At 36.4% G+C, this 26,901-nt stretch overlaps 1 protein-coding gene across 1 annotated transcript; it reads left to right on the forward strand.

Moving 5' to 3' along the window:
* The first annotated feature begins 185 nt into the window (after nt 1-185).
* LOC129271986 (zinc finger protein 236-like) lies at nt 186-26,900 on the forward strand. Its single transcript, XM_064107126.1, has 4 exons — nt 186-286; nt 7,550-7,669; nt 12,229-12,309; nt 20,391-26,900. The coding sequence occupies exons 1-4, from the start codon at nt 250-252 to the stop codon at nt 22,859-22,861; spliced, it is 2,709 nt and encodes a 902-aa protein (XP_063963196.1). The 5' UTR covers nt 186-249; the 3' UTR covers nt 22,862-26,900.
* Nucleotide 26,901: the final 1 nt, after the last annotated feature.

A 26,901-nucleotide genomic window follows, 5' to 3' on the forward strand; every position in this document is an offset into this window, starting at 1 on the left:
TGTAAAATCTGTAAAAATTGAATATTGTATACATAGTTCAAACAATAAAAAATAAGATAACAAACATAAGAAAAATGTAATATATAATTTTTTTCTGTCGCTCTAATTATTGTAAGGAGCTATTTTTGGTAGGTCCGGCCCAAAATACAAGGCCCTATATAAACCAAAATAGAAATAGCGCCCTCTTACTGTTACAACCATACAGCTATACAGGGCAAGTGCAAGTGCGGAGTCGAAACCAGAAAAAAAATGACGGAAATCAAGAATACAGCAGTTCAAGGGGAAGGTAAGTTGGCAGCCAACCTGAAAGGTGGATATTTTATAGTCTTTAAACATAGAATGTGATTTTTTTTTTTATGTTAAGCGCAGTAAGCCAAATCTGCCAACGACTTTCACTACTGCTCACGCACGACATGTCTTCATGTTGTCCCATGTATTGATATCTATGTTATGTAGGGCCTAGGGTAGACTGCTGGCAGCCGTCTGTTTCGAGGAGTTTTTAACATTTTTTTATTTTTTAAATTTCTCCTCGTACGTATACACAGACGGCTCGCTATCGTGCAGCCACCATTAGGGGACTTACAATGCAAAATCCCCCCGTCGGGGCTCTTCAATTTTTGTCTTTAATGAATCAAACTTATGAAAATTAACGCGACCGAAATGCAAATTAATATTTCCTCTTGACTTGGTATTCTTCTTCTTCTTCTCTATAAGTACAGGCCACCGTCTGGCGTATTGTCGTACTGTTGTGCAGGTGCAATGTATGTACAGTGTCTCAAATGAGGGGTCTAAAATAAACTCTAAGAGTGTGCAGCTAAAAAGACATCCGTAGAAAGTTAACGGAGCTGGATTTTCTGTACCTCCCTTTTGAAACTTGGAAGAGAGGTACATGAGACGGCGACCTGTGAAAGAGCGTTCCATAGCCTGGTTGCGTCAGGAAAGTAGCTTTTTTGCAGTGTCTGTGTCCTAGCAAATGGTACTTGTAATTTCTGGATATGACCTCTTTGTGAGGAATGGAGAGATGGGATCAGAGTCGCCTCGGGGACGGATATTAACGAGTTCTTAATGCAGAACATCATCGCAACCTTTGCCTGGGCTCTCCTTTCTTGCATGGATGGCCATTGCAGTTGTTGGAGCATGGAGGTGACACTGCTTGTTCTGCGGTGGTCATTGCAAACAAAGCGAGCATACCTTCTTTGTATCATTTCAAGCCTCATGATGTTAGCTTGAGTGAAAGGATCCCAGATGATGCTTCCATATTCCATGACTGGTCTAAGTAGAGTGAGGTAGCAGAGCACCTTGACTTTGCGAGGACATGATCTAATGTTCCTTTGAAGAAAAGCCCTGGTGGAATTAGCCTTTTTTGCTACCTGACTGATGTGATGATTCCAGCTGAGCTTTTGATGGAGGTAGATTCCAAGATATTTTGCTGTGTCTCCTTTGTCCAAGGTGTAACCATGAAGGATGTATGGCAATATGATAGGCTTCCGTTTGTCGGTTACATGGAGGACTTGGCATTTCTTGGGGTTGAACTCCATCAGCCAGTCGGCTTCCCATTGCTCCAAGGACTTGATGTCTTCCTGCAGTTGAGCACCGTCTTCCTCTGACCTTATCTTGCGATAGACTAGGCAGTCATCTGCGAAAAGCCTAACAGTAACAGTGGTGTCATTAGACAGGTACTCTGGTAGGTCATTGATAAATATCAGAAACAACATCGGACCGACGACACTACCCTGCGGAACTCCCGATGTCACTTGGGTCTTGGTAGAGATGGTTCCTTCAAGGAGTACTTGTTGCGTGCGACTGTCAAGAAAGTTGGCTATCCATTCATGGGTAGAGTTCCGTATACCATAAAAATCGAGCTTATGAAGAAGTCTCCCATGTGGCACCTTGTCAAAGGCCTTGGCAAGATCTAGCAGGATGACATCGATCTGTTCTATGTTGTCTATACCCTTCGCAAGGTCTTGGACCGCAAGAGCAAGTTGTGAGACACAGGATCGTTTTTTACGGAAACCATGTTGAGCATCAGAGAGTATGTCATGGTCTTCAAGATGGTCCATAATATTGCTGTGGACAATGTGTTCCAGAACTTTGCATGTCATTGATGTTAATGAGATGGGTCTGTAGTTCTCTGGCTTACATCGTTCACCCTTTTTGAAGACAGGGGCAATGTTTGCATTCTTCCAGTCAGCTGGAACAACTCCTTGGTCAAGGGAAGCTTGAAATAGGACTGTCAGAACAGGTGCGAGTTCGCGGTCCAGGTTTTTCAATAGCCGTGAAGACAGTTCATCGGGCCCAGTGGCTTTATGGATTTGTAGACCAGACAGAATTTTCTGCACACCATCGGATTGTATGGTGATGGGTTCCATACAGGGATAGGGAGAACTTCCCATGTCCTTCATGTTAGTCATGTCTTCATTTCTAGTAAAGACAGATGAGAACTGTCTATTCAGGATATTACATTTTGAAGCACTATCCGAGTATGTATTAATTTCCAAAACACGGGGAAAATCAAGTTAAACGGAACAAAAACAGTGACTTACCTCGGCTGTCGCGCAACTTCACTGCCCTGTTTTATCCGAACTTAATACACATAAACATATGGCCATTAGTGATAAGTCCCCTGTACAGATCGCGCTAGAACTTCGGTCTCTGTTATGTTGGTTGGTTGTTCAGCTGAACTCCGTTGGCTTCACTCACCAAATACAGAGACCGAAGTTCTAGCGCGATCTGTACAGGGGACTCAATGGCCATATGTTAGGTAGGCACTTTTGTTTTGACAACAAAGTACAACGAGGGGCGATGAAATGTCCAGCTCCTTCGTCACTCTCTCAATGGGACGGTTCGCTAATGAATATTCATTAGATCGTGATCGTGTGTGTACAATACTGAGTGTGCATAACCACAGAGAGCTGTCAAATGGTGGGGGTGTGTGTGTGTATAAAACCATGTAAGAGGTTATACAGAGAATGAGAAGTACAGTGTAGAAAATTAAAAGTGTACAATGAAAAGAGGAAATAATACAAATATATATGGAGGACAATGTAAGATGAGATGAGGCAAGTGTAGGCTACAGTGAGTTTTTTTTTCAAAAGAGAAAATAATACAAATATATGTGGAGGACAATGAAAAATGAGATGAGGCAAGTGTACAGTGAGGTTTTTTTTTTAAAGGAGATAATACAAATATATATGGAGGACAATGTAAGATGAGATGAGGCAAGTGTAGAGTGAGTTTTTTTTTCAAAAGAGGAAATAATACAAATATATATGGAGGACAATGTAAAATGAGATGAGGCAAGTGTACAGTGAGGTTTTTTCAAAAGAGGAGATAATGCAAATATATATGGAGGACAATGTAAGATGAGATGAGGCAAGTGTACAGTGAGGTTTTTTTTTTCAAAAGAGGAAATAATACAAATATATATGGAGGACAATGTAAAATGAGATGAGGCAAGTGTACAGTGAGGTTATTTCAAAAGAGGAGATAATGCAAATATATATGGAGGACAATGTAAGATGAGATGAGGCAAGTGTACAGTGAAGTTTTTTTTCAAAAGAGGAAATAATACAAATATATTGAGGACAATGTAAGATGAGATGAGGCACCGGTGTACAGTGAGGTTTTAACAAATAATGTATAATGATAAGATATATGTAGAGGACAATGTAAGATGAGATGAGGCAAGTGTATAGTGAAGGTTTTTCCAAAAGAGGAAATAATGCAAATATATATGGAGGACAATGTAAGATGAGATGAGGCAAGTGTACAGTGAGGTTTTAACAAAGAATGTATAATGATAAAATATATGTAGAGGACAATGTAAGATGAGATGAGGCAAGTGTACAGTGAGGTTTTAACAAAGAGTGTATAATGATAAAATACATGTAGAGGACAATGTAAGATGAGATGAGGCAAGTGTACAGTGAGGTTTTAACAAAGAATGTATAATGATAAAATATATATAGAGGACAATGTAGGATGAGATGAGGCAAGTGTACAGTGAGGGTTTTTTCAAAAGAGGAAATAATGCAAATATATATGGAGGACAATGTAAGATGAGATGAGGCAGGTGTACAGTGAGGTTTTAACAAATAATGTATAATGATAAGATATATGTAGAGGACGTATGTAAGATGAGCTGAGGCAAGTGTGCAGTGAGGTTTTAAAGAATGTACAGTGCATCCCAGAAAAAACGAAACCGAGTTTAAGCGATGATTTATCATAACTTAATCACAAATACAATAGACAAATGACCTACATGTACCAATGTAAAGCTTAGAATCTCCTCTTTCATCTGATATTACCTAGATTATTCCCCATTCACGCATGAGTGAGCAAAAACAATTTGAAGAGAGGATACCAAAAAATCATTTGGCGGGGGGTATCTGAATTTCAAAAAGAAAATCACATGCCTAAAAAGTTAAGTATCTGCTCTTTTATTTGATACCTTAATCACAAAAAATGGTCGAGAAGTAAAAAAGTTATGTTCCCTCGAAAGAATGCTTGTATTTCTATAATTTCATTAAATAAACGTGTTTTCACCGGTTACCCACAGAAGCTATCGCATGGTTAACAAAAGACTTAATGCATGGCTGATCGTCAACAAAACGAAGTGTCAAGTGAGTTTGAACGCAAGCCTGTAGAACCTCTTAATTTTATGAAATTATTGAAATTCAAGCCTTATTTCAAATAACCAGAACTTTGTTATTTCTTGACCATTTTCTGTAATTGAGGTATCAAATTTAAGAGCAGATATTGAACTTTTTAAAAATGTGGTTTTCTTTTTGAAACCCAGATACAGCCCGCCTAATGACTTTTTGGTATCCCCTCTTCAAATTGTTTTTGCTCACTCATGCGTGAATGATCAATAATCTAAGTAATTTCAGATGAAAGAGGAGATTCTAAGCTTTACAACGGTAGGTCATTTGTCTATTGTATTTGTGATTAAGTTTTGATAAATCATCGATAATTCTCAGTTTTGTTTTTTGTGGGACGCACTGTATAATGATAAAATATATGTAGAGAGCAATGTAAGATAAGAAGAGGCAAGTGTACAGTGAGGTTTTTTTCAAAAGAGGAGATAATACAAATATATATGGAGGACAATGTAATATGAGATGAGGCAAGTGTACAGTGAGGTTTTAACAAAGAATGTATAATGATAACCCAGAACCAAAATCCAGTTGAAACCAATTAGAGTAAAACTAATTGAAACCAGTTGGCCACCTAATGAATATTCATGATGATGTGCATAACTATTTCCACAAAATATTGCTAATCTTTGAAATTCAATAACTTCTTTATTTGTCATCTGATTTTGATGAAATTTACAGCATTTTGCTCAGTGAATTGTACTCTATTTATTTAGATGTAAGTTTTTTCTACCCGGAGCATCCCTTTTAGGCATCATATGAAGAGGAATAATAACAATTATTTCTGAAATATATGTATTTCTTGGAAAAGCCTTCTACACTCGCCTCCTGGTCCTACTCTTAACATTGGCATCTTTTCATTAGGGAAAAACTTGCATACTTGCCTCACTTCCCCTTACATTAGCCTCCTTTCATTCAAATGCATTTAGTACACTTTTTCTACATTAAACTTCATTTTCAAAAACCTTGTACACTTGCCTCACCTCCTCTTACATAAGCCTCTATTCATTTATTTTCATTATAATGTTTTTTTTCTTAAAGGTCAAGTCCACCCAAGCAAAATGTTGATTTGAATAACAAGGGAAAATCCAACAATTTAACACTGAAAATTTCATCAAAATCGGATGTAAAATAGAAAGTTATGACATTTTAAAGTTTCGCTTGTTTTTCACAAAACAGTGATATGCAAATGAGACATTCGATGATGTCCCGCACTCACTATTTATTTTTCTTTTTATTATTTGAATTATACAATATTTCATTTTCAGATTTGACAATAAGGATCAACTTGATTGAACCATATAGTATTAAACAATGCTAAATGCACATGTACTGGGAGGAAACATGGAGAAAATTTGAATATTTCATATTTCATATTGTTTATAATGAAGTACAAAAGAAATAATGAGTGAGTGATGTCATCCGTCTCCTCATTTGCATACCGACAAGGATGTCAATATAACAGTTTTTGTGAAATTAAGTGAAACTTTAAAATGTAATAAATTCATATTTTACATCCGATTTTGATGAAAATTTCAGTTTTTATCCTTGTTGGATTCTTCTCTTTTTATTCAAATCAACGTTCTGTTTGGGTGGACTTGTCCTTTAACTACAGTCCTTTTCAAAATCCCGCACACTTGCCTCACCTCCACGTGAGTTTCAATTTGTATTACAATTAATTCTACACCATTGATTGAAAAAAAACTCATTGTACACTTGGCCCCACCTCATCTTACATTGTCCTCTCCATATATTTGTATTATTTCCTCTATAACATTAATAGTTTTAAAACCTAATTGTTCACTTGCTTCGATCATCTCATTTTCTATTGTCCTCTACATAATATTTGTATCCACTATTCATTCTTTTTTTAATCCTCACACTTGAAAAACCTCACTGTACACTTGCCTCATCTCATCTTACATTGTCCTCCATATATATTTGTATTATTTTCTCTTTTGAAAAAAAAACTCACTGTACACTTGCCTCATCTCATCTTACATTGTCCTCCATATATATTTGTATTATTTCCTCTTTTCATCGTACACTTTTAATTTTCTACACTGTACTACTCATTATGATTATGACGATGCTATTGTTTATTGTTGTTGTTGTTTGTTTGTTGTTTGATCATTTATTTTCCATAATCATATAAAAACAGTTCATTACAATACAAATTAAGTACATGCAATAATATACATTCATAAAAGTAAAATACATATAAACAATTAATACAGAATGCCTTTCAATGAAAACAAGAAAGGGTAATACATGCTAAATCATTTGAAAATGAAAAAAAAAAGGGAAACTAAAATAAGGCCATGTGGCCCTGTAAAATAAGTTCCCTTATATCTATATCTAATACAATAAAATATATGTGTTACTGAAAGACATGTTTACAAAAAAAGAAACAAAAATGAAATGTGTCAGAGGAACATCGACAAAAAAATATGGCAATACATGCACTACTTGGGGTACATGTACATGTCAGTATTTGGATAAAAAGAATGTTTTCAAATGTTTTTTAAATGAGTTTTGGTTATTACAAAGAAAAATATAATTTGGTAATGAATTCCAAATGATTTGTATACTACATCGAGGACATTTTTCTTCAAACATAAATAAAACTTTCCAACGATGAAAATTATATCGATTTCTTGTATTGTAATTGTGAACATAAAGATTTGAAGAAAACATAGTGGAAATATTATATGGAAGTAGATTGTGAAAATACAAGTGTTCAATCATATAAACACAGCAGAGAAAGCTTGTTATACCATATCTCACTGCATTTTTATTATCAGTTCTTCTTCTGAGAATGACTATTTTCATATGTGGTCTTTAATGTGATAACTTGAAAGTGTGTATTTTTTTCTCTCAATTTTCCATTTCAGATTCTACCCCTATGTGGAGCTCTATTTCTGCGGAAGATGACAAGGCTGTGATGTCAAAGTTCCAAGCAGAGAGTTCCAAGGTTGTTGAGAGTTGGTCCATGGGAAATGCGTCTGTTGTTGGTAAGCTTTCTCTTCTTTGTTTATGAATGAATACTGACTAGCTTCATTTGAAGTTGGGTTAACATTGTATGCAAGATCTGTTAAACAAGATAATTTCGATTCAATCAATATACAAAAAAACAAACAAAAAGACTAGATCTATCTTAATCCCTTTGTGAGTTTATATGACACTAGAATGTATGACAGAGAAGATAGGGCTTTGTGGAACACCATCATTCCTTTTCTTAAAGTAAAATGCTAAATTCTTATATAACACAAAATCTAAGGATGACCCTTTCAAGAAGGTTAAATCTACTGAGGGAGAGAGAAATAAAGAATGTAGGGGAGGGAAGAGAGAAGAAAACAGACTTGAGTGGATTCCTGGAGAGGGTGGGTAGGTGGCGGGGGGCCACTCACATACATTGGTGGTACGGGGGCTTTGATGATCCCCTCACTCAGACCTAAGTTTCAGTGTTCTAGATACTCGGCAGGGCGCGACAAACCCGCTTGCCCAGAGCAAGTGAAAATGACGTGCGGGCAAGCATTTCTCAAAGTCAATTGCCTAATCGGGCAAGTGGTTGTTTTGGAAATAAAATATCAGTAGACCCTCTAAATTTCAATATCTTTTGGATGATCACAACTATCTCTCAGATTATGTCAAACCAGTAAAAAAAATCAGTGGAAACTGATGTAAAATCAGCGCCAATGACCAATAATTTATCGCCAGGTACCTTGTTCGAAAAACCGTGCCATCGCATCTTACGTTCTATGTGTGCAATGACTGCGCATGCGCTACTTGTGCAATTTGCCGATGCACCCCTAAAAAAAACCCATCAAATTTCACATTTTGCAAAAATCCATGAAATGGCCATCTATTTTCCATATTACCTTGAAATCGTTTTGATTTAGTTGGAAACTACTGAAAAATGAAGAATATTCAGCTCTTTCTTGACTCTCTTTCTTTACTCTGATGTATGATGATGTTACACTCGGTAAATATTTTTTTATTATTGTGGTCCCACATGTAGACTTTCATGGTGTTGACCAAGTGTAAAACGATCAAACGATACGATCAACGATAAATGCTGCAACACCATGAAAAAAACCCAAGAAAGTCTACATGCTGGACTACAATATAAAAAAATATTGACTGAGTGTAGCATCATAAAATGATGAAGATAAGACAAGAGAAATGTGAATATTTTTAATTTTCTTGATAGTTTCCAACTAATTTTTAAAAAAAAATTCAAGGAAATATGGAAAATAAATCACCATTTCATGGATTTAAAGATGCAAAATGTGAAAGTTTAACCACTCCACTTTTGATTTGTTTTTTAAACATCATAAAACAATCTTTTTCAGAGTCAATAAAGAGCTGAATATTTTTCACTGGCTTTCTTTATAGTTTCCAACTAAATCAAAACAATTCTAAGGAAATATGGCAAACATAACCATTTCGTGGATTTAAAGATGCAAAATATGAAATTTTAGCAACTTTTGGTGAAGGTATTTTTTAAACCTTAAATTAAGCCCCATTTATAAATAGCGAAAAAAAATCAAAATAAACGTAATGACTCAGGCCTACGTTGCTGAAAATAAACTTTTAAATGTGTGTTCTTTTATACTGTACATGATTCTCACTTTTTTTTTTTTTGTATGACCTTTAAAAATAAGAGAAGTGCCGTCACAATAAAAAATAAAAAATAAAACAAATAGGGCAAGCAGTTTTTTTTTTGTAGAGGCCTGCTCGAAATGACAAAAGTTCTGTTCAGAAGCTGCTCTGCCCCGCTTGCAAAACCCCGTTACGACACATCTCAGTTCCCCAGCCTTGCCCAAATTGTCCAGTGCAAGCACTGCATGCGAGAGCTGCACACATAGCTTCACAACTCCTTTCCCTTTTGCCCCCTTCCCTCTCTTCTCTCTTTCTCCCCCTTTTTTCTCCCCCTCTTTTCTCTTTTTCTCATTTCCCCTTCTTTACTTGTCTCTCCCTTTCCCTTATCTCCTTTTCTTTATTGCTCTCTTTCCCTCTTTTCTTTCCTCTAGACAACTTGCTTTGACCAAAAGTATCTGCGAGCGAATACCTTAAGGTAAACATCCTAGGGTATTCACCCATGGGCATATACCCTCGTCCTCTCCCCTCAAATGCCCTCGGGTAGACGAGAGACACACCCATGGGAAATGTTCATGGGCACGGGCGTGACGTTTCCTATGGCCGGCACTGTAGATACATTTGTTTTTCCCAGTAAGAGGCACTAAATCTTTCAATTAACTCCACGATGTGCACAATTAAATCAAATTGGAAGTCTGGCAGATGTTTTTGAAGCAAAGATGAAAGGTGCATGCCTAATTCATTTTTGCAAAGTTTGGGCTTTTTATCATTTTCTTATATTCAATTTTTGAAATACAAATGCATGGTGTTGATTAGATTTTTTAAAGGTTCAGATTTGTACAAAACAAAGTTTTTCATAAAGTCCATTATGTTTAAGGTTCCTTATTTTCCATTTCATAATATTCCTTCTAAGGCAAAAGCATAAATCATTCATAGGTTGCTAATGCTATGTAGTCACATTTCCCCCTATGGCGGTCGTACGGCGAGCCGAAATCAGCCGTTTTATTCATTTTTGTCTCGCCTGCATAGCAGAGCGAGACTATAGGCGCCGCTTTTCCGACGGCGGTGCCAACATCAAATCTTATCCTAAGGTTAAGTTTTTGAAATGACATCATAACTGAGAAAGTATATGGACCTAGTTCATGAAACTTGGACATAATTTTAATCAAGTATTACTGAACATCCTGCCTGAGTTTCAGGTCACATGACTAAGGTCAAAGGTCATTTAGGGTCAATGAACTTAGACCATGTTGGGAGAATTATTTTCAAAATCTTAACCGAAGGTTAAGTTTTTTAAATGACATCATAACTTAAAAAGTATATGGACCTAGTTCATGAAACTTAGGCATAAGTTTAATCTATTATTAAGTATTAGTGAACATCCTGCTCGAGTTTCAGGTCACATGACCAAGGTCAAAGGTCATTTAGGGTCAATGAACTTTGGCCAAGTTGGGGGTATTTGTTGAATTACCTTCATAACTTTGACAATTTATGGATCTAGTTCATGAAACTTGGACATTAGTTTAATCGAGTATCACTGAAAATCCTGTACGAGTTTCAGGTCACATGACCATGGTCAATGGTCATTTAAAGGGGAATCCAGCCTTGGCCATTAAATGTTGTGTTGGGAAGGAGAAAAATAAATTAAACAGAATGGTGAAAGTTTGAAAGAAATCGGACAAGCAATAAGAAAGTTATAGCTGCTTTAAAATTGAGATCACTAATACTATGTAGATTTCAAATTGGCAACTGGATAAGTAAATTATGACAAGGGGCAAGGACAAGTTTCCCATAGGCCATGTACTTTATTATCAGGGATTAGTGGTTTTCTCCTAAGTACCCATTCCCCTGGGGCAGTAATCTAAATATAACCCAGGTAGTATATTGTTTTATGTCCTCATGAAAGAAAAATATTAATTTGAAATAAAACTTTTGGGAAAAAAATCACATTTTCGCCATAATATGAATTGGAGTACATGGAAGAGTAGTCCTTGCCTTACATCACTATGACATCCCATATGCAGCCAATTTGAAGTCTCCATGGGTACAGTGATTACCAATATTTACAACTTTTAAAAATTCATAACTTTCTTGTTGTTTGTCCAATATTGTTCAAACTTTCACCTATCAACTTGTCTGATTTTTCTTTTCCTTATAAAAACAATTTTTTATTTGGGTTGGATTCCCCTTTAAGGTCAATGGTCATTTAAGGTCAATGAACTTTGGCCAAGTTGGGGGTATTTGTTGAATTACCTTCATAACTTTGAAAATTTATGGATCTAGTTCATGAAACTTGGACATTAGGTTAATCGAGTATCACTGAACATCCTGTACGAGTTTCAGGTCACATGACCATGGTCAAAGGTCATTTAAGGTCAATGAACTTTGGCCGTGTTGGGGGTATTTGTTGAATAACCATCCTAACTCTGAAAGTTTATGGATCTATTTCATAAAACTTGAGATATAAGAATAATCAAGTATCACTGAACATCCCCTGTGAGTTTCAGGTCACAAAACCAAGGTCAAAGGTCAGTTAAGGTCAATAAGCTTAGGCCATGTTGGGGTAATTGTTGAATTGCCATTATAACTTTGAAAGTTTATGGATAGAGTGAATGAAATGTGGACATGGGTGTAGTTGACAAGTCTTAAGTCACCGTTCAAATGTAATTTATGGTCAATGAATGTGGTATTATGTCATTATATGAATGGTGTTTTTGTGAATGATTATTTTATTGTAGTTTTCAAAGTTAGCACTGCTGCTATATTAAATCGCGTAATGCAGGCGAGACTGCCAGAGGCGTTCCACTTGTTATTCAAACCACCTACATGTATATGTAGGTGGTACAAAAAAATGTTAAAACGGCTGTTTTCGACACTCGCCGTACAGCCGCCGTAGGGGAAATGTGACTATCCCATAACAGTTTATTTAAAATGTCCTCATGTATGTAATGACCTCTTTTTACTTCCACAGAGAAAGATGCAGCAGTTTCATTTCTGATACAGCTTGGAGTTGTACAGATTACTTTTCAGTCTGATGACCATCAATCAATCGGTAAGATACGGATACGGCTGTATCGTTTTCTCTTCTGTTCTGCTCCTTTTTGTTATTACTTAATCTATTTTCCCCTTTTTACATGACCAATACGTCGAGGGCCTACCTGAACCGTTCATGTGGATTATTTTAAAGCTAAACTGAATCGTGATATTTGGATATATATATGGTCGTGTAAGATGAAGCCATTGTTGGATATTGGCTCGTCCCAAGACCAAGTGTGTTACATCGAGAAACTGTCGTTTGCTGTGTTACAGTGCGATGTAGCTGATCATTGCCTGTGAAACCAGGTAACAGATTATATTTGTTAATTGACTGAGAATTATCTCTCTGCATTCAAGTTTCACCATGTGTTAATCAAGTAGCACCATTATTCTGGGAGTGCACCAGTATTATAAGATCATTTTGTACTTTTATCTGGGAAAATCTTTCAACAATAACTTTCGAAACATATTTTATTGTTCGAAATAGACATGAAATGAAATACTCTGAAAATTTGCTTTGCCCAATTGATCGTGGGCCCAGCAGCCACTGTGCAGCGCCAGATCAACGAGGTTCTATCCCTTTAATCGTTGAACGCCAAACAGGGTAGCAGCAACTCCCATCTTTTAACGTCTTTTGGTCTGATGCGGCCGGGGTTTGAACCCCCGACCTCCCGGTTGTGAGACGGATGCTCTACCAACTGAGCCAACACACTGATCTATCGAAGACCGGTCTGGCAATATAAAGGTCTATCGAACATACTCGTCTGTATATACAATGATGCATATTTATTATGCCCTTACGTACCGATTTGCAATCGATCCTACGCTAATATAAATATGCAGTGTATGAAGTGACTGTTTTCCTGTTTCATTTTTGTCTCACCTGCGAAGCAGAGTGAGACTATAGGCACCGCTTTTCCGACGGCGGCGTCAACACCAAATCTTAGCCGAAGGTTAAGTTTTTGAAATGACAGCATAACTTAGAAAGTATATGGACCTAGTTCATGAAAATTGGCCATAAGCTTAATCACGTATTACTGAACATCCTGCCTGAGTTTTGAGTCACATGACCAAGGTCAAAGGTCATTTAGGGTCAATGAACTTAGACCATGTTGGGGGAATCAACATCAAAATCTTAACCTACATGTAAGGTTAAGTTTTTGAAATGTCATCATAACTGAGAAATTATATGGACCTAGTTCATGAAACTTGGACATAAGGGTAATCAAGTATTGCTGAACATCCTGCCTGAGTTTTGAGTCACATCCCCAAGGTCAAAGGTCATTTAGGGTCAATGAACTTTGGCCAAATGGGGGTATTTGTTAAATTACCATCATAACTTTAAAAGTTTATGGATCTGATTCATGAAACTTAGACATAAGAGTAATCAAGTGTCACTACATATTCTGTGCGAGTTTCAGATCATATGATCAAGGTCAAAGGTCATTTAAGGTCAATGAACTTTGGCCAAGTTGGGGGTATTTGTTGAATTACCATCATAACTTTGAAAGTTTATTGATCTAATTCATACTACTTGGACATAAGAGTAATCAAGTATCACTGAACATCCTGTGCAAGTTTCAGGTCACATGACCAAGGTCAAAGGTCAATGAACTTTGGCCATGTTGGGGGTATTTGTTGAATTACCATCATAACTTTGTAAGTGAATTGGTCTAGTGTATAAAACTTGGACAATAGAGTAATCAAGTATCACTGAACATCCTGTGAGAGTTTCAGGTCACATGACCAAGGTCAAAGGTCAATGCACTTTGGCCATGTCGGGGGTATTTGTTGAATAACCATCATAACTCTGAAAGTGTATGGATCTAGTTCATAAAACTTGGACATAGAGTAATCAAGTATTATTGAACATCTCATGTGAGTTTCAGGTCACATGACCAAAGTCAAAGGTCATTTAAGGTCATTGAACTTTGGCCATTTTGGAGGTAATTATTAGATTGCTGTCATAACTTTCAAAGTTTATAGATTTAGTTTATAAAATGTGGATATAGCTGGGTATCAATTATCACTGACAAGTCTTAGGTTGCGTGATCAAGGTCAAATGTCATTTATTGTCAATGAACGTAGTATTGTATCATTACATGAATGGTGTTTTTTTGTGAATAATTATTTTATAGCAGTTTTCAAAGTCAGCACTGCTGTTATATTAAATCGCGTGATGCAGGTGAGACAGCCAGAGGCGCTCCACTTGTCTTCATATCTATTACATCAACTTTCCATCCAACATGTCGGCTAAGGCCAAAGCTGCTGCAGAGGCTGTCGAAGGCTACCTCAAATCTGATACTTTTCTCAACGCAATTGAAAAGATGATTGAAAAGGCAACCGATAAGCATTTATCGCTTAGACCAACTTGAGAAATCTAATGCAGATTTGAAGGCAAAAGTAGAGGAGAACATTGATGGTAAATCAGTGGAGCTTGAGTCGTCGCTTTGTGCCAAAGATGTTGAGATTAAGCAGTTTAAAAACGTCGTTAGTGAACAGGCACCTCTATCAATAACTTGAAGCTGGCAATGAATGAGGCCAATCAATATTCTCGCCGTAATTGTCTGAAGTTCTATGGTGTGAAGGAGAATGGATCGGAAAATACGGATGAAGTTATTTGTCAAAAAGCTGCTGAGCGTCGTGGTGTCCATCTAACCGTAAACGATCTCGATAGATCGCACCGTGTTGCTCCAAGGAGTGATAAAGCAACTTCAGACTCTGGATCTGCAGGCACCAATCAGAAGAACAAGAAGTCGCATGCCATTATTGCCAAGTTTTTTTCATACCGAGTCCGTAACAGCATCTTGCGTGCACGGAGGAAACTGAAAGGTACTGGTATGGGGATAGATGAGGCATTAACTCCTACAAACCAGGAACTTCCGTGGACTGGGAAGAAACACTCAAAGGTCAACGGAGCTTGGTCCTCTGATGGACGAATCGTAGTCCTGTTAACTACCACGAATGGAAAGTCAATTCGTAAAACCATCCACTGTAAACGAGACTTGGAGAATCTGTAACCTGAGAGAAAAATCAATGCTGTTGCATTCCAGGCAGAAATTGATGACTCGGAATTTGAATCCTTATTCTGTTTAACAAGAGAATCCGTCGATACAGATAATATAGACGTACAATTTGTGGAAAATGGTCAGGACGAATATACCGACTCCACCATTGCGAAGTATTACTTGACCTCTGAATTAAATGAAATTATCCAAAACTCTGTAACAAGAAACTGTAGCATGATCCATTTCAATGCAAGAAGTTTGTTTCAAAATTTTGATTACATACATAGTTTTCTCTCAAATATCAGATTTAGATTTTCAGTGATTGGGATAACGGAAACGTGGATCAACTCAAACTCTCATGTCCCCTTTTCAATTGAAGTTTATAAGTTCCTACATGTTGACCGATTAAATGGCTGCGGTGGTTGAGTTGGTCTATTTATTTGAGGGATATAAATTACAAATTGTGTAATATTTCTGAGCACTGTGAAGGTGTCGATGTTTTAAGTATTGAAATAGAGTGCAAATGAGAGAAGAATACTGTGATTTGGACCATTTATCGTCAACCGAAATCGAGCATTTCTGCATTTTTTTCATATTTTGAGAGACTGTGGAATCATAGTTATATAAATAACAAACGTGTCTTTATGGGCGACTTTAACATTGATTTGTAAAAAAAATCTGGAAGCCCTCTTATTCTTCATTTTTTTAACCAAGTGATTTCATCTGGGTTTTTATCCCATTATCGACAGACCTACACGAGTCAATAGTAGATCATCTACTATTATTGACAATATATTCACAAATGTTTTTAGTCGTTCCCCTCTGTCGGATGCCTTTTTAATAGATATTTCCGACCACTTTCCCATCTTCCATTAATTTCTCATATGAGCAACGAAAAGTACACACCTACAGGAAGATATCCCCTGACAGCATTAATCATTTATGTGCTGATCTTTCAATCGTGGACTGGTCAGATGTATACTTACCAAGCCGTATGACTCATATTATAATAACTTTATTTATTACCTTGTATAACATCTGCCAATCAGCACAAAGTATATTGGTAAACGTCATCGGAATAGAAAACCATGGATTACCCTCGATATGATGAAGCTTATAAGAAAGAAAAACAAATGTTATGAATTGTATCTTAACTCTCCTATCAAAGTTAATCGCGATAGATATAAAAAGATTTGTGATATTGTTACCCCGAATCTCCGCCGGTTGAAAAGAAAATACTATTTTGACAAGTTTGAATCCATGAAAACAAATTCTAATAAAACATGGAAACTTATAACATTTTGGGAAAACAGAAAAATAATTTTGATAAACAAAAGTCTTTTTTACATAATGATCGTAACAGTGATAGTAGTGAAATTGGAGAATTTTTTAACGAATATTTTGTCGATATCGGATTGAGTATTTAAACAATGATCCTAATGAAGATAATTCTAATTAGTTTGATATTTATATGAATGACCCACTCTCTCATACTATGTTTTTTTAAACCAGTTACAAAAAAGAAATATTGGATATCAGTAAATCGCTTAAACCTAATAAGAGTAGCGGATTTGATGACATTGATCCATCTGTTGTGAAGACTGTTTTACCTTTTATTATAGACCCACTTTTACATATCTTTAATTCCTCTCTTGCAACTGGAATTGTGCCTTCAAAACTGATATCAAAATTTGTTCCCGTTTTTAAGGAGAATCCTAATCTATTTGTCAACTACCGTCCAATATCAATTTTGCCGTGTTTCTCAAAAATCTTGGAGAAATTAGTTTTTACCAGACTATACAATTTTTTATTTTGTCACAATGTATTATATGATAGTCAATACGGCTTCCGTCAAAATTACTCGACTGAAATGGCAGTTATTGAAATTCATGATAGAATAATTAGTGAGCTCAATAATGCTGGTAAAGAAGTTATAGGAATTTTTATGGATCTCTCCAAGGCTTTTGATTCTCTTTCTCATGATATTTTACTTAAAGATCAAGTCCACCCCAGAAAATTGTTGATTTGAATGGATAGAGAAAAATCAAACGAACATAACACTGAAAATTTCATCAAAATTGGATGTAAAATAAGAAAGTTATGACATTTTTAAGTTTTGCTTATTTTTCACAAAAAGTTAAATGCACAACTCATTGATGTGCAAATGGGAGAGTCGATGATGTCACTCACTCACTATTTCTTTTGTTTTTTATTGTTTGAATTATACAATATTTCAATTTTTACTGATTTGACCATTGGGATCAACTTGATTTAACCACAAACTGTTAAAATAATGGTATTTGCACATGTTCAGGGAGGAATAAAAGTTTGTTTCACATGACGATGAGGAGAAAATCAGAATTTTTCATATTTCATATAATAAAATACAAAAGAAATAGTGAGTGGGTGACGTCATCTGTCTGCTCATTTGCATACCGACCAGGATGTGCATATAACTGTTTTGTGAAATTTAGCAAAACTTTAAAATATCATAACTTTCATATTTTACAACCGATTTTGATGAAATTTTCAGTGTTGTGTTTGTTGGATTTTTCTCCTTTTATTCAAACCAACTTTTTATTGGGGTGGACTTGTCCTTTAATAAGTTGCAATATTACGGTATAAGAGAGGTGTCTTTTAATTGGTTCAAGTCATATTTATTACATAGGAAACAATTTACTGTCTATAATAATACCCATTCGTCTTTCATGGAAATAAAAACAGGTGTGCCCCAAGGTTCTATTCTTGAGCCTTTATTATTTTTAATATATATTAATGACATTGTTAACTCTTGCCATGAACCACATTTTATATTGTATGCTGATGATACATCACTTCTTGCCTCCCATGATAATATCACTACTTTAGTTGAAATTTTAAATAGAAATCTTGCCCAAATTTCTGCCTGGTTTAAGTGCAATAGACTTTCCTTAACTACAAATAAAACTCATTGTGTTTTATTTGATAAAAAGAGGGGTGTGCAATATATTCAAACTGACATATTTCTCCATATGGATACAACTCTTTTGCAATTTTATAATTCAGTTAAGTTTTTAGGGGTGATTTTAAGCAATAATTTGTTGGAATGATCATATAAGTTCTATCTCTGTCAAAATAGCACGTTTTATTGGAATCTTAAATCGTTTAAAATGTAATGTACCTAGTTATATATTATTTACTCTTTACAATCCTTATATTTTGTCTCGTCTTTCATATTGCAATTCAATTTGGGGTAACACTTATTCTAGCCATATACAAAAATTAATTATTCTACAAAAAAAAGCAAAACGTATATGTAAGAAGACAGACTATAATGCCCCGACTTCTTTGCTCTTTAAATCATTACGTACAGCTAAACTTCCAGATATTACCAAGATTCAAATTGCTTCAATTATGCAACGATACCACACAAAAAGTCTTTCACCATATTTAATGAATATGTTCTCAATTAATGCAAACATTCACAATTACTTTACTAGAGCATTTTACAAATTCAGACCTTTTCAAATGATATTCAATACGACATACTGGCCCCACACTATGGAATAGTTTAGACCTGAACACATATAATATACAATTTAATAATACTTTTAAAAGACAATATAAAAAGTAATTACTGAGCAATTATTGATTTCTCTTAACATGGTTTTGTACTATTTGCTTTATTTGATTGTTTATCCGTTTGTTTTTCTGTTTTGTTTTACCTTGAAGTTTGTTTCAAGTTTGTTTAATTTAGTATTTTGGTTTTAAAGAAATGATTATTCTTATCTCTATTTATTCTTTGGTACTTGCCGCATCCATACCATATACTGAATTTTATTTTTAACGATTGATATTTCTTGGGTATGTGCGTTTAACAAGCCTTTTTATGGCTTTTTTGTGCATGCCCCATTTACATTCATTATTTTGTTCATCTATATATTTATAATTATGTGCCAACCATAATTTTATCATCACCACTATTTGTTTCAGTTATGTTCTGTTGATACCTTTGCTTTGTTTTATGTTATTTATTTATATGGTGGTGGTAGTAGTAGTGAGTAGTAGTGGTGGTGGTGGTGGTGGTGGTGGTAGTAGTAGTAGTCATAGTAGGGCAATTCCATAAAATATGTCCGTCTGACCCCCTATATGTGGGACCTTCATGAAATTTTCTGTCCCTGGTTTCTGGTTCTTTTGATAGTCTGTAATGCTCTCAAATTACCATGACTTGGTCAGTTAATGAAGTGAAGTAAGACTTGAAAAAAATGGGGGTCGGATGTACAAAAAGGTTGATCATTTTATGGAATTGCCCAGTAGTAGTTGTAGTAGTAGTAGTAGTAGTAGTAGTAGTAGTAAGTGCACATTCCCAGAGTGAATTTATTTTCCCCTACAAACTTATTTATCCCTGTCTATTACAGGACAGTCCACTAGCAAAATAGATGTGGAATATTATTCTTAAAAAATGATATCATAGTTTATGATTGTGTTATAATAGAAATTAAATTCCCTCAGTTTACAGTACCATATCTGCATTTAAGAGATGTGTTTTTGGTCGCCTTGTAACCTTGTGTTGTGCTCAAAATATAGATGTGGTAAATTCATTTTCATAGTACCAATGCATGTGTGTGTGTATTACCCTCCCTGATCTACATTATTCCCTTGGTCTATAAAATGTTCTACCTTCTCTGGTGATTTGGCCAGAGTTTGATTATCTGACCTCTGCCCCCAACCACTCCCTGCCTTTGATGGTGAGATTAGGACAAGGTCATTTACAAAATCCAAATTGTTTAGTTGATTCTATTGAGTCAACGGTACCGGTAGTTGGCTCCGTTTAACTTAAGGGTTAATACCATTATTCAGTCATTGGTTAATATAAAAAGAAGGGCGATAGTAACTATCCTTGCAAAACCCCATAATTTCTTTAGGCAGAAAGTGAAATATCACTGTATGCCATTTCCAGTGCCCATTGCTTTCCTTTGAAACATGGTTTCGGTTATTAACAACCTATTTCTTAAATAGTTTGTTCCAAATGAAAGTTAAATTTTTGTTAGGTGTGAAATGGGTAATTTTGGGTGGATTTCATGATTTGTATTTTTCATTATCTTTTCAGTGACCATTCAATTTGATGATGGACAGAATAAAGAGACAGTACATGCTGATTCAGGACAAGCCAAGGATGGTGTCTGTAGCCAAGAGATCACTGCCACACCTGCAACTGCTCAACCTTCCACTGCTCCACAACAGCAAAGTGCTAAGGAAGAACAGAGTGATGATGAGGATAATGGGAACTACTCAGCATGGATGTCAGAATCCAACGATACAGATGACAGTGACGCCACTGAAGCAGAAGACAGTGTCCACCCAAGTACAACTCAACAGCTAAGAGGGGAACACCCTTGCCCTAATTGCCATGCAATCTTTCACAGCACGTGGGAATTAGATCTGCACAGAGTGCAGGACTGTAAAGAGCTAAAAGAATCAACCCAGCAAGTATACAACTGTGACCAATGTACAAAGTCCTTTCGTATAAAGCTCCCACTGCTTAAACACCTACGTGATGTTCATGATTGTGACATCACTTCCTCTCAACTTCTTGAAAAACTGGATGGTCTGAAAAGTACAAAAAGGCAAATCAACTTAAAGAAGGATGCAAGAGAAAGTTTAAAGAAGGGTCCTAGGAAAAGTTCAAAGGATGCAAGAAAGAATTTGAAGAGGAATGCAAGGAAAACTAATGAGCCACCCGCAAGGCGATCTTGCAGACTTCAAAACCTCAGAGAATTAAGAGAGCAAACAAAGCAGCAGACAAAGGCGAGGAAGAAGAAAAGAATTGTGGGAGATGTACAGGAAGAGAAAATACAAACACAGAGTGACAGAAGAAATACACCTCCACATTTGAAGACACAAGTCCTTCCTGATCTGAAGCTAAAAATATATGATACGTTGAAGAGAATGACTATTAAATCTGGGAATTCTCCTGTGACTTCATATGTAGGGACAGCAGAGCAGAGACATGATCCTGATGAACACCAGGTTGTAGAGACTTTATGTGATAATCCCAATGGTACTGGTCAAGGGTCGACTGTAGAATGGGTTATTGAAAAGGAGTCACATACCCCAATCATTAGTGGAGAATCTGAAATAGACTGTAGAGACCGAGAAACATCAGTGCTGCCTGTGCCAGAGGTAGAACTTGAAGAGGAGGACAGTACGTTGACCATACCCCTTGGCCTACCTCAGAGGGCAGGTGACCAGGGATCGGGTGATGGAAGGGGAGGAAGAAATAAAGACACCATGTCTAACCTTACTCAAATGGAAAAGAAAAGTGAGGAAACCGTCTCGATGACTGTTGGCAATCAAGGTGGAAGGGGTGAACAATGTGAAGCAAATGAACAAGAAAAAGGCGGTGATTCCGAGAAAGTCAGCGGCTCCCAGGAAGCAGAAACAAAGACAGGCAGCAAAAAGTCAAGAAAATCTGGGAAACTAGTTTGCAGCATTTGTCACTTGGAATTTCCCTCTATTCATTTTCAACGGAAGCACATCTTTGAAAGCCATAAGGAATGTAGATATTTTTATCAGAAGTGCAGTACCTGTGGTAAAATTTTCACAAATAAAAGCCAATATAAATCCCATGTAATAACCCATGCAGACATTGAAGAAAGGAAGAAGAACCAATGCACAAAGAAAGTTCAATGCAAATGGTGTGATAAAACCTTTGATACTGCAGGTGGCCTTTCAAGACATGTCAATTCTAAGCACACGAAAAAGAGGACATTCCCTTGCGAATTGTGTGGGAAAGTTTTCTATGTTGCTGAGAAGATGAGGATGCATGTACTATGTCATGATAAAGAAGATAGAGAATTTAAATGTGAAGAATGCGGAAAAGGCTTTGTCGCTTTGTATCTTCTGAAAAACCACAAAGCAACGGTCCATTCCAATGATCACCAAAGTCTATGTGATCTCTGTGGAGCATCTTTTAAGTATAAGGGAAGCCTTCAACAGCATTATAATACCGTCCACTCCAATGTCTACAACTTCGGTTGTGAGGTTTGCGGAAAGAAATTCCAGCGTGCGACACTCCTGAATGCCCATATGAAAATTCATTCCAGTGATGCATCTGCCAAGCCGTTTAAATGTGAACAGTGCGACAAGTGTTTTCGAAATCGATATAAATTGAAAGTGCATTCGAATTGGCATAATAACATCAGGTCACACACTTGTGAAGTGTGTGGCAAGTCGTTTCTAACAAATGGTAACTTGACCAAACACATGTATACCCATCAGGACAAGAAACCACATGAATGTCGGATTTGTAACCGAGGATTTTCTGACATGCCGGCGCTCAGGAGACATCTGGATGTAGTACATAAGATCACCCTGAAGAGAGTCCTATCACGGATGAATCCGAAAGTCACCAAGTCGGCAGAGACGGCAGCGGTTGATGTCCCTAGTGCAAGGTCACCACCAGCAAAGTCGGGGACTGCTGCATATGAAGGGGAGAGTGCAGAGTTTGGGAACATTGAAGATTCTGCTGCCATTGATGGAGAAGTTGGGGAAGCACTTCTAGAAATGATGAATGCTTAGTCATTCATAGTTTGGCTATGCAGTCGATACCAAGATCTGTTAGTACGTTGCAAATAAAAAAATGATGAAAATCCATATTTTATTGTTCAAAATAGACATGAAATGAAATACTCTGAAAATTTGCTTTGCCCAATTGATTGTGGGCCCGGCAGCCGCTGTGCAGCGCCAGATCGACGAGGCTCTATCACTTTAATCGTTGAACGCCAAACAGGGTAGCAGCAACTCCCATCTTTTAACGTATTTTGATCTGACGCAGCCGGGGTTTGAACCCCGACCTCCTGGTTATGAGACGGAGGCTCTACCAACTGAGCCAACACACCAGTCGTGAATGACTACACACAACTGGTGCTCCTCGGCCTTTCTTATGCTGAAAGCTAGATCCCTATGTAGCTGAATTAGCAGCTAAGAACATGTTCCAGTGGTGCATCTAGTTGTTATATTATATGCCTGAAATTGCATATTATTATATGATTTTTAATGAATTTCTGTATTTCAAATGTAAAGATGCTTGTTATCGCATTTCTTCATTGGATTTATATTAAAATAAAGGTAGAACATTGATTTCATAGTAAGTCTTTAAAACCAAGGTTTAATGGGCTTGTGATGATAGTTTGTGTTTGCAGAGCTGGGTGGAGTTGGGGTGGCCACACCCTTTTGAGACATCGACGAGGGGGGTGGGGACTTTTCATAAAAGGCTGTGCTGAGTAGCTACTTAAACTTCATTAATTTAGCAAAATTATTGTAAATCAACAAAAAATGCAAGCTCTCCTTTTTTTATTGTATTGATATTGAATTGTTTTTATTATTTGAGTTATATATTTTGTAAAAACGACTGGTTCAATTTAAAAAACCTACTCAACACATGGTGGATTTATCGCGAAAAGGGGCTGAATCAGCCGCCCCCCCCCCCCCCGACTTATTAGGGTTAAATCTTGGTGAAAAAACCCCAGATTGTAAACCATTTACATTAACCTCAAGTCTTGTCAAATGATACTAGTTGATCTTTTCAGAACAGCTAAAAATATACAGGGAGCATGTACCTTTAAGAATGACCATGTACATCTCTATAAATATTGCCCATTCAGGTGTCACTATCAAAATTGATGTTTTGACAGACATGGGAATCTTGGGGTTTTTTGTGTACTAAAATTCTATGAAATGCTCTATCACCTCTCTCAAAAAAGAAATAACCTTACATATTTATTTTCAAGTAAAATCATATTTGTTTGTTATAAAGCTCTGTTGAAGAGTGTAGCACATAGCATATAAGAAGAGCAGCCAACAAATGATATCACATTAATCAAACAGAATATGTCTATTCTGCTATTGTTTGATAAGTTTTGTCATTATCTGAACATATTCTTGTATTATGATGTCCTAGTGGACTTCCATGAAATGGTTCTATTATACATGTAATTGTTGCTTATTTTTTGCATATTCCTGAGAATCTATTTCAGTAACTAAAATCAGTGAAAATTATTCCTTCTGATAGAGCACTGTATGAAAGAATGAGATGAGATGAAACAGTCGATTTGTTTTGGTCGTTTGTGAATTTTGTCTGAATTAATCTAGGCAGTCAATGCACATCATCTACCAAAAGTTGATCATAATTCTTCAACATCATGAAGGAAATAATTTGGTGGATTCACAATACGGTGCGCCATCTGTTGCAGCAAACAGGCCAAATTTCTAACTTTGGGGTCGACATCACGCGCAGGCAGTGCACAGTGCTAGTGAACTGTAATGTTTCAAAAGTGAAAGCCATTTAACAAGAATTCACAAAAAAACTGTCTAAATTTTGCAAAGAAATATGCTGCAAATTTCTCTCCCACCTCCTGGACCCTATTAAACAACATACCTGGTGGGTGTTTCATAAAGCTGTTCGTTAAATAAGAGCCACTTGAAGAACGACTGGTGATCTTTTCTTGTGGCAAATGATATATTCATTGGCGATGGTTAAGCACGCAAGAAAGGTTCACCGATCATTCTTAAAGTTGCTCTTAACTTACGAACAGCTTTATGAAATGGTCCCCGGTCGAGCCGCGTCGGCCAGCACTGAATATGTGCATGCACTAAAGTACTAGCGCGCGCAACAGATGTCGACATTTTCCTATGAGGCATTTCAGCCTGTCCGATGCAACCTATAGATAGCGCACCATATTGTGAATCCACCGAATTGAGCAATAAAATTATCAAAAAAGTAAAGCATTTAATCTACAAAAAAATAGCTGCATGTGAGGTATCGGCAACTTGGTATATGATATGAGTTTGCGTAGTGCATGATTACAGTATTGCATTATTTTGTCTCAGGTCCTACTAAAATGTAATTTTTAGAAAGGAGGAAATTACACTGACCCATACTCATATGTGCTATTGAATAAATTAAATCCATGAAAAAGTTAGCACCTTTTTTTAGGAAAACTGGCGTATACAAACATGCACTAACAAAAAACCATAAACACAGGTAGAAAGGATAAAACATTTCCAAACTAATGGAGTTAAAACTAAACTGAATCCCACTCAAAAAGGGACACTTATTATTTTATACAATAGCTCTATTTTTGTTTCCGTTTATATGCATTGATGATTTATAATTTGAGATCCATTATTTAATGTATGTCGAATTGCCAACAGGAAAACAGGTACGTAGGTCTACCTTTGTCAATTCATTGTGGACCACAATGTTTTGCCTAATGTGAAATACGACTCCAAAAGAGATAAATAACACATGTATGCATTCACAATTTGGTTTGAAAATCACTTCAACTTTATAGGACAGGTAGAATTATACACAACTGTGTTTATATTCATTGTTAACATTTTCTACTCATTCAAGAACTGGAGTAGATGAAAAATGATTGAGTGTACTGAAATGATGGTATTTTGGAGTTAAATGGAGATATTACAATCAATCTGTTCGATCCTATCAGGATTAAATATGAATATTAGCCATGGCAAAACCACAGAAAGTGATTACATGTATCTGTAGGAGGACATTTGTTTTGTCTGTTAATTGTCAGTTTTGACTTTGTAGTATTTCTTGAAAGAGTATACGTTTTTCTATGGACTATAAAATTATGATAATGTACCAAACAAACCTAAATGGATGTTTTGATACTTTTAATTAGACCCATAATTTGCATTTTTGTATTTTTTTTTTTGGGGGGGGGTCTCGCCTGCTCATAGGCGCCGCTTTTCCGACGGTGGCGGCATCGTCAAATCTTAATCATAACTTAGGATGTATATAGGCCTAGTTCATGAAACTTGGACATAATGGTTATCAAGTATTACTGAACATCCTGCCAGAGTTTAAGGTCACATGACCAAGGTCAAAGGTCATTTAGGGTCAATGAACTTTGGGCAAGTTAAAGGGTATTTGTTGAATTTCCATTGTAACTTTAAATTTTTATGGAGCTAGTTCATGAAACTTAGACATAAGAGTAATTTAGTATCACTGAACATCCTCTGTGCGTGTCAGGTCACATGACCAAGGTCAAAGGTCATTTAGGGCTAATGAACTTAGATTATGTGGGGGGAATCAAAATGAAATCTCAAGTTTTTTAAATGTCATAACTGGAAGTATATAGATCTAGTTCATGAAACTTGGACATAAGAGTAGTCAAGCATCAGTGAACATCCTGCGTGAGTTTCAGGTCACACGACATAGGTCAATGAACTTTGGCCGTGTTGTGGGTATTTGTTGAATTGCCATAACTTTGAAAGTTTTTGGATCTAGTTCTTGAAATGTAGACAAATGGGTATTCAAGTATCACTGATTGTCTTGCACAAGTCTTCAGTCACACGATCAAGGTCAAATGTCATTTAGGGTCAATGGACATAGTATTTTATCATCATATGAATGGTGTTTTTTGTAAATAATTATTCTAGTCGTTTTCAAAGTCAGCACTGCTGCTATATTGAATCACGTAATGCAGGCGAGACTGCCAGAGGCGGCACTCTACTTGTTTACTCTTTGCAATCTGTTCTTCTCCCTGAAAAAAAAGTGTTCCCCTTGTTTTGAACTCCAATAAATTAAAAAC

This window comes from Lytechinus pictus, chromosome 11 (genome assembly GCF_037042905.1).
Source record: "Lytechinus pictus isolate F3 Inbred chromosome 11, Lp3.0, whole genome shotgun sequence".
Classification (NCBI taxonomy): Eukaryota; Metazoa; Echinodermata; class Echinoidea; order Temnopleuroida; family Toxopneustidae; genus Lytechinus; species Lytechinus pictus.

Excerpts from the sequence above, each read along its gene's own strand:
- LOC129271986 (XM_064107126.1), top strand. The coding sequence starts at position 250 with ATGACGGAAATCAAGAATACAGCAGTTCAAGGGGAAG. Across the intron at positions 287-7,549 it reads TACAGCAGTTCAAGGGGAAG|ATTCTACCCCTATGTGGAGC; the intron begins GTAAGTTGGCAG and ends TTTCCATTTCAG. Across the intron at positions 12,310-20,390 it reads TGATGACCATCAATCAATCG|TGACCATTCAATTTGATGAT; the intron begins GTAAGATACGGA and ends TTATCTTTTCAG.